Source organism: Capsicum annuum, chromosome 1 (genome assembly GCF_002878395.1).
Source record: "Capsicum annuum cultivar UCD-10X-F1 chromosome 1, UCD10Xv1.1, whole genome shotgun sequence".
NCBI classification, from domain to species: Eukaryota; Viridiplantae; Streptophyta; class Magnoliopsida; order Solanales; family Solanaceae; genus Capsicum; species Capsicum annuum.
In genome coordinates this window covers 150,811,002-150,820,471 of record NC_061111.1, presented here as the reverse complement: position 1 = coordinate 150,820,471, position 9,470 = coordinate 150,811,002, and the positions used below count along the sequence as shown (strand labels likewise).

Here is a 9,470-nt window from a genome sequence, read left to right as displayed (position 1 = left end):
GATTGTGTTGCAGAGAGGGGCAAAGTACCAAAGCCCATGAGTATAACTCTATGCATGAGACATTAAGGTAAATAGTAATCACTTGTACAATTATGATCCTTTATAGGAAACTTTTCCCCACTTATTATTGCACTAGATTTTTTCAAGTTCCATTATGGCTGAAAATGTCAAACTTGGGAGGAGTTGCCCTTGAGTTTGTTAGCATTTTTGTTGAAAATCTTCAGTTTTACGTTGGAATTGTCAGTTCTAACTTTAGAATTAAATATTTGAAATTCAATTAGAACAAGGATTATGTCAAAGATATTTAATTGAAATTTGATTTGTTAGTCGTACTAAAATTTATGACTTTACTCAATTTCAAATTCAATTACGTAGGTCTAAAGTTGATTATGAAACGACTAAACATTATACATTTTGTATTTTTTGCTAATTTACATGTTAAATAGCAATCTTTCAATGCCTTATTTGTGAATTTGTCATGTTAGAACAATGAGCTTTCGAGAAGAAAACTCCATTGGAGAGGAAAGCTTGAGAGAGAGAAAAATGGAGAAGACCAGATTTGGCAAATGAAAAAATTGTAACTTCCATTACTCAACTCAACAGCTTATATACATAGTACAAGGAAGAGAAAAAGAAGGTATTTAGTTGGTCCACTAAAGTGACAGCTGGATCATTATTAACTAACTCACTAACTAATAATGTACAGATATTTATAATTTAAGACTAACTAACCAATCTTGACACCCCCTCTCAAGTTGGAAGGGAGATGCTTCCAGACAATTTGTGTAATACAGATGAATGTTTAGGACTTGTGAGTGCTTTTGTCAGAATATCTGCTAATTGATCAAGAGTTGAGGTGTGAGGAGCGTCACAAGCCCTTGTTGAATCGTGTCTCGAACAAAGTGACAGTCCATCTCTATGTGCTTGGTTCTTTCATGGAACACCGGGTTTCTTGCAATTTGAATGGCTGCCTTACTATCACAAAAGACTAAGATAGGTAAAGAAGGGGCTTTTCCTAGTTCATGAAGCAGTCTTTCAAGCCAAACTAACTCTCTCACCACCTTCCTTATTGCTTTATACTCTGCTTTTGCTGAAGATAGTGAGATAGTGGTTTGCTTTTTGGATTTCCAACTGATGGGAAAATCACCCATTATCACTAGGTACCCATTTACTGATAATCTGGAATTAGAGGATATTGCCCAATCAGAATCACAGTAAGCAGTGATAGTATAAGTTGGTTCTTTGGACGAAAAGATCCCCATGTTGGGTTCATTCTTCAAATATCTCAGTACATGGAAGGCTGCCTTCAGTTGAGGTTCTTTAGTTGCCTGTAGGAACTGTCTTAAATGTTGTACACTATATGCAATATCCAATCGAGTACTTGTGATAAAATTTAACTTTCCCACTAACTTTCTGTAATATGTTAGATCTAATAGTGGGGTTCCTTGATCTGCTTTCAGTTTGATGATAGGATCCAGTGGGGAAGTTATTGCACTATAATGGGAATAGTCAAACTCTCTTATCAAGTCTGTAGTGAACTTTTTGTGAAATCAACACTCCATCTGTTTTATATAGGACTTCCAAGCCTAGGAAGTAGTGAAGTTTTTCCAAGTCTTTTATTTTGAATTGTTCATGTAGAAATGATTTTAGAGATGTCATCTCTTCCAAATTATTTCCTGTTAATATCACATCATCTACATATACAGCAACAAAAACTGTAACAGATCCATGCTTCTGGAAAACAGTGAATAATCACTACTTAAATGTGAATATCCCCTTGAACATAATGCTTTTGTTAATTTCTCATACCATTGTCTACTAGCTCATTTTAGTCCATACAACGACTTGTTTAACTTGCACACAAGTATTTTATCATCCACCTGCAGACCCATGTATAGTTCTTCATTCAAATTTCCATGTAAAAATGCATTGTTTACATCTAACTGAAACAGATCCCAACCTTTCTTGATAGCTGGACTGATTATTCTTCTAACTGTAGTCATCTTAACTACTAGAGAAAAGGTTTCAGTATAGTCAATACTAGCTTGTTGAGTGTACCCCTTTACCACAAGTCTTGCCTTGAGTCTTTTCACTGTCCTATATACCTTGTGTTTGATTTTGTAGACACATTTACAACCTATAGTTCTCTTTCCTGCAGGGATATGAACTAAACTACAAGTATTGTTAGCATATACTGCCTCAAATTTAAGTGTCATAGCTGTTTGCCAGGCAAGGCTTGAGACTGTCTCTTCATAAGAGTTCACTTCACATTCATGAGTGATGATTTTCACTAATTGCTGACTATCAGGATCAAAATTAGTGAGTGAAAAGTATTGACCAGTGGTACTATTTGTTTGTGATGCTTGTGGTTGAAGGTTTGGTAATGTATATCTGTATTCACTAAGATAAGGTGGTACCGAGTGTATCCTACTGGTTCGTTTGAGTGCAAAAGTTGGATATAAATCTTGTAAGGTAGGACTGTCAGGTTAAGATAGTTTAGTGTCCTATTCAGGTGATGAAGTGGTAACATCATGAGATAAATGATTGAGATCACTAGTGGCAGTATGTGGCGTAGAATGCTCAGATGAGTTAGAATCAGTAGTGGAATCTATATAGAAACTAGGGTGGTTTGTTCAACACATCATTATCCAAGTTATTTCTTGTGAAATAAAATTGTGGATTAGAATTAAGGTGCCTCAACACAGAAGGAAAACTAGCATCAGGCTATGAAAGAGCAAAGGGAAATACAGACTCATAAAATAGTACATCTCTTAAAATGTGCACTTGTTTAGTATGTAGATTAAGGACTTTGTAACCTTTTGTGTTGAAGGGGTATCCAATAAACACATGGGGGGTGGACCGAGGTTTAAATTTCTCTTTATGACTTTTGAGTGTACTGGGAAAACACAAACGTCCAAAGGATCTTAAATGTGAATAAGTAGGTTGCCTGGAATATAGGACGTCAAAGGGTGTTTTATTTTGAATAGTTGTGGATGGTAGTCTGTTTATTAGGTAAGTCGCTGTGAGAATACACTTCTCCTAATATCTTATTGGAAGCTTGGACTGATATAGTAATGCCCTGGCAGTTTCAAGTAAATACTTGTGCTTTCTCTATACTACACCATTTTATTGTAGTGTGTATGGACAAGTCTTTTGATGTATTATCCCTTTGGTTTCAAGAAAAGGTATGGTTTATTTATTGACAAATTCCAGCCCATTGTTAGTTATAATGTCCTTAATGTGGGTTTGAAACTAGCTTTCTATCAGTGTTATGAAGGTTTTTATTGTTGCCAAAGTATTACTCTTGCAACTGAGTAATTGTATCCAAATTGCTCTACCGTGGTCATCAATTATGGTGATGAAGTACTTATAGTTTTCATAAGTCGGTGTGTGATAGTGACCCCACAAGTCTATGTGGAGAAGGGCAAAAGGTTGTGATGAGATACTTATGGTCTAGGATGGAAAGAGCAATCTTGTTTGCCTAGCCATGGGGCAAATTGTGCAGGTGAAAGGTTGTTTAGGTGAGAATGCAACTGGGATGGTACATGTCCTAACTTATTATGCCACAGGTGATCTACATTAGAATCATGAGATATGTATGATGAACCAGAATCAACAGAATTGAAATGATTAACAGAACACTGTGAAATCTCATTGTTAGAACAAGCTTTTTTATTACTCAGAATTACCAAATTTACAGATGAAGTAGGTGAATAGAGAGCTTGTTTATATAGAACATGCAGCAAAAGAAAATCAGGAGGAGTGAAAATAGAACCAGCAGAAATTGGTGATGAAAAACAAGGACCATGGTGGCACTTTGAGCATAGAAAATAGAGTCCATTCCTTGCTCTACCAATCACCAGAGGGCTTTTCAGTGAAGGGCCCTGCATGAAACATGAGACGTTATTGAAACTAACTACACCACTGAGGTGTGAAGTGAGATAATGCACTGAAATCAAATTGAATTTAAAACTAAGCACGAATAATACCTTGTACAAAGTCGGTGTTGAACTTAAACAAGCATCCCCAATTTCAGTTACCTTTACTCTATAGCCATTTGGTAGTGTAACTAGAAAGGGAAAGGGTAGAGACCTAATATTCTTAAGCAATTTCTTGTTAAAGTTCATATGGTTTGAGGCCTCGGAATCTACGATCCATGATTTAGTAGTTAAGTTCAAACAACCACATAACAGGTTACCAATCTCATTTATAGAGGAGTGACAAGCCAAAATACCTGCAAAGTTCACAGCTCCGCTCATGATGGTATCCAGAGTCTCCTTAGAAGTTTCAGATATCCCCTGCACTTAGGCGTTTGACAGTAATTTCACAAGATGACCATACTATTCCTTAGTGATGCTATGAGCTTCTTGACTAGTACTGCAAAATTTCATTGCAGACCCATCGTCTATCACCTCTCCATAACCACCATGAACAGTTGCTGCTGCAGCTGAATTTTTTACCTTTGTGAACTTAAAATTTGGGGGCAAACCATGGAGTTTGTAACATTTTGCCTCTGTGTGTCCACTCTTCTTACAGTAATCACAGAGTAGATTTGCTCTATTGACATCTTGAAAGGGGTAGGTAGCTTTGTAAGTGTTTTTGTAGGGAGGCGGAGTAGAATGACCTTTATATACATTGAGACCACTGGTGTGTTTGTTGTGAGAGTAATTAGTTCTAAAGGCATTTTTTCCAGAGGTTACACTAAGAGAAGTAGATCCTAAAATCAAGCGAGAAGTAGTTGGTCTGACTTCGCGCTGCTTTTCCTCTTGGACCAATATAGAGAAGGCTTTTTCCATAGCGGGCAACGGATTCATCATCAAAATACTACCTCTTACAATAGTATAAACTTCGTTTAGCCCCATCAGAAATTGAATAAGCTTCCTGTCTTGCTCAGCCTTATGCATTTTTGTTTTTCCCACACAATCACATGAACAGGTGCACTGTGAGTTGGTGTCTAGAGAGTTGAGTTCTTCCCAAAGTTGCCTAATCTTTGTGTAATAACCAGTGATATCCAGATTTCCCTGCGGGAGCTCGCTAATTTCCTATTGAAGTTGAGATAGTTTTACATCATTTGCTTGGTCGAATTGGTCCTCCATCTCCTTCCACAATGCCTGGGCATTGTTGACATATTGTAAACTATCTCCTAAGTCTTTGGATAGGGAATTCAGAATCCATGAGGTAACCATATCGTCATATTGTTCCCATTGTGTAATCGACTGTGAATTTGATGTTGGCTTGGCAATTGTTCCATTGATAAAGCCAATTTTGTTTTTCACAGAAAGAGCTCTAAGAACACCGCGTCTCTATGACCGATAACCAGTTCCATCAAAAATCTCCGAAATTAGGGCAGATCCGATGTTCGCCGATGGATACATGTACAAAGGGTTATTTGAATCGAGGGTTGGTGAAGAGGAATTTTGAGTTGTCGTTGAAGTAGAAGTCATGAATAAGGTAGATGACACAAAATACACAAGGTAATTTTGCCAATTTGAGAGAATTAGAGAAAAAGTTGAGATGAAATTGGGGATTTTTCCAATTGAGATAAAATTGGGGATTTTCCAAATTGAGAGGAACGGAGGAAAATTGAGGTGAGCAAGGAATCAAACGAAGATGAAGATCGATGAGAGTTGCTGCAATTTGATGTGAAAATCGCAGCTGGAGGCTAAGAACTACAGTAAGCTTGAGCTAGGAGTAGAGAAGATCGAATGATTGCAACAGAACTAAAAACGATAATGCGGAAAACCAAGGAAATCGAGCTTGCTAGCTCTAATACCATGTTAGAACAGTGAGCTTTCGAGAAGAAAACTCCATTGGAGAGGAAAGCCTGAGAGAGAGAAAAATGGAGAAGATCAGATTTGGCAAATGAAAATTGTAACTTCCATTACTCAACTCAACAGCTTATATACATAGTACAAGGAAGAGAAAAAGAAGGTATCTAGTTGATCCACTAGAGTAACAGCTGGATCATTATTAACTAACTCACTAACTAATAATGTACAGATATTTATAATTTAAGACTAACTAAATAATCTTGACATGCCACAAACTAGTAACTCCTTTTATTAGTTGAATTGGCGACCCAAAAAGGGGGTATTTGTGCACTTTCCCCAAAGATTTGGTTCCTAACAAATCAAGTCAAACTAAATCACTAGTCGGTCTTTTGGATTTGACTCAATTTGTCGATTTGGTGTCGTTTGGTTTTGTTCATTCCGAATTCCTGTGTAAACAACAAATTTTGAGTATCGTACATAATTTTCAAGGAAAAAAACCGTGCAACATTATATACACTTTAACTATGTTCACATGCTCCACAATTTCGACAAGTTTACCCTTTTTTTCCCATAATCAAACAATATTATGGGAAACTAGTCAATTAAATCAAAAATGCGTACAGTTTTTTTTTTTTTTTCATTAAAACACTTCTGCCAAAGGATCAAAACATTAAGCAAATCTAGAGAAGTATCAAATCATGTTATTGTCAATCCAGTTGTTTTTACTTCATTTGCTTTTGTTACTAAATGTTGAGTAGGTTCAGTCTAGACTTAAATTCAGTTGGGGCACAATAGTGAGGCCCAACTTTGTTCAAGACTAGAAACATAAGGCTATCATGTACTTGTTCTGCTTAAAAACTAAGCTTTAATTTGTTGGTACTTTTGATACTTCTAAGGATTTGTAAGCTCATTAGTCATGAATGGGTGATTTACATGGACAACCATAATTGGTTATTTTTTAAAATTCAACCAATGATCTGAAGTACGAAAATGACCTCAGTGTCTGAGTTTAAAATTCAAAACTAATAGTTTATTTTTGAAAAAATTGGCTAGCTCCTAGGTATAATACCACAAAAGTGGCCACCTGATGTAAATCTACGGCAATATCATATCTAAGCCCAACCCAACTTTACTTGGTAAATAAATCAAGCCCAATACATGTTACCAAATGCCTATTATTGGCTACTTATGTCAATTTCAAGGCTTAATTAAAACTGGGTTCTTAAATGCTCAACTTACTACCATTACTTTATCTTCAAAGCCATGCTAATATTTGTCATTCCAGGTATATTATGAGATAATATAGTTCCCATATTTTCTCAAAAGATTGGATCCAGCTGTATTAATTAAACTGAGTTTTGGTTTTACTAGCTAATGCCTTAACTAATTTTTTACATGTCAACCAAAATCGAAAGATGTTATCTGACTCTTGCCTGAAAACAATTTAACCTTCTTATTCAAAATTTTAAGTCTAAGTAAATTTTTTAGATCTTTATACAAACAATCGATTGGATTCAATATTTAGTTTTTCCAGCCAGATACATAGGTATATACATAAATTTACAGAGTCATACATCTATAATTATATACATATATATATATATATATATATATATATATATATGAGTGATATATTTGTCCTCTATTTTAAGTTTAAGTGGTTAAGTAGATAACTCTTAAAGTTAATTGTTTTAGATTTTTTTAGGAGTCACGTTGTGAAAATCAAGTATAGCAGCTGGATCATTCATGATCAATGGAGAAAATGTGAAAGAAAAAGTCAATTTTATTGATCCATTAGCTTTACATTGTTGTTGTTGCTCTTATTTATAGATAATTGTTGAGCTGAGTGAGTGAGCTTCTACACACTTCTACACAGCTCATTGCCAGCTCAGCATAACTGACTAACAACCTAACAACTTGCATGACAACCTAACAACTAACTCTGTAGCTGACTCACCAATTAACCAACTAACTACTTCATCAATGTAACAGCAACTCTGTACATTTGCATTTACTAACTGTGATGTACTGTGGATCGTATACATGTTGAAACACTCCCCTCAAGCTGCAGGGTGCATCCAAGCTTGCCTAACAAGTGTGTATGTTGAGCACGACTTAAATCCTTGGTGAGAAGATCAGTAACTTGATCAAGAGTATTAACATATGTAGCTAGTATTAAGTCATTCTTGATTTTGTCCCTGAAAAATTGCAATCTATTTCAATGTGTTTCGTTCTCTCATGAAACACAGGATTATTGGCCAATTGTATAGCTGAATTGCTATCACTGAATGCTGGAATGGGCAGGATAATGGGGTTGTTGAGTTCCTAAAATAATCCAACTAGCGAGGTTACCTCTGCAACTGCTGAAGCCATGTTTCTGTATTCAGCTTCAGCAGAACTTCTGGATACAGTGTGCTGCTTCTTGGACTTCCAAGAGATTAATAAGCCACCAAAGTGAATATCATAGCTAGTAACTGAACGTCTAGTGTTAGGGCAGGCAACCCAATCTGAGTCACACTAATAAGTAAGAGTAGCAGAAGGATCATCTTTCAACCAAATGCCTTGACCCACTGAAACCTTGAAGTATCTGACTACCCTAGTAGTATCCTCCCAATGTGAGTGTTTGGGATGTTGCATGAACTGGCTAAGGGTTTGGACAACAAAGTTGATATCAGGTCTTATGATAGTAGCATAGATGAGCTTTCCTATCAGTCTTTGATAGGAGAAAACATCAGACAACAACTAATCTCCTTGTACACTTGTGGACTGATCATATTCAATTGATATCAACCTGAGATTTGATTCTAAAGGAGTGAAGACAGGCTTAGAACCACTAAGAATTGTATCTGCAATTAACTCAAGAATGTACTTTCTTTGATTTAGTATCACTCTAAAAGTTGATCTCAGGATCTCAATACCCAAGAAGTACTTGAGATCACCCAAGTCCTTCAGTATGAACTGCTTATGCAGCTTGTCTTTGGTAGCATAATCAAAGTGCTGCTGCTACCAGTAATGAGTAGGTCATCAACATATACCAAAACTATCACTGTATCAGCACCTTTATGTAAAGTAAACAGAGAATAATCATGAGCACTCTGTGTAAAACCAGCCTCAAGTAATGCATTAGCGAGTTTAAGATTTCATTCTCTGGAAGCTAGCTTCAGACCATATATTGACTTAAGTAACTTGCAAACTCTATTCTCCCCCTGTCTTCTGAACACCCCTGGTAGTTCTATATACTCCTCTTATTCAAGATCACCATACAAGAATACATTATAGACATCCATCTGATGGAGAGTCCAGCCTCTAGATACTGCCACAACAATTACACACCTAACTGTGACCATTTTGGCAACTGGAGAATATGTTTTATGATAGTCTAGTCCTTCTTGCTGGCTATACCCCTTGGTTACTAGTCTTTATTTGAACCTTTCTACCTCCCCATTAGCAAGGTATTTTACTTTGTATATCCATTTAGAACCCACAATATTCTTTTCCTTGTGCAAAGCCAACAATAATCCATGTATTGTTAGCCTCTGATGCTTCAATTTCCAACTTCATGGCTTCCACCCATCTGTCATCCTTTATAGCTTGCTAAAAGTGCTGGGGTTCAGTCAAATTGGAGAACCTTGATAAGTAGTATTGATAAGAAAAACTTATTTTTTTGTAAGATAAGCTATTGGCTAAAGGATGCTTACA

The 9,470-nt window shown here is 36.2% G+C and overlaps 1 protein-coding gene across 1 annotated transcript; it reads right to left on the bottom strand.

The window, feature by feature from the left end:
- Window positions 1–556: 556 nt before the first annotated feature.
- LOC107854920 lies at window positions 557–4,259 on the bottom strand. Its single transcript, XM_016699916.2, has 2 exons — window positions 3,990–4,259; window positions 557–3,884 (listed from the first exon to the last, which is right to left on the bottom strand). The coding sequence occupies exons 1-2, from the start codon at window positions 4,257–4,259 to the stop codon at window positions 3,447–3,449; spliced, it is 708 nt and encodes a 235-aa protein (XP_016555402.1). The 3' UTR covers window positions 557–3,446.
- Window positions 4,260–9,470: the final 5,211 nt, after the last annotated feature.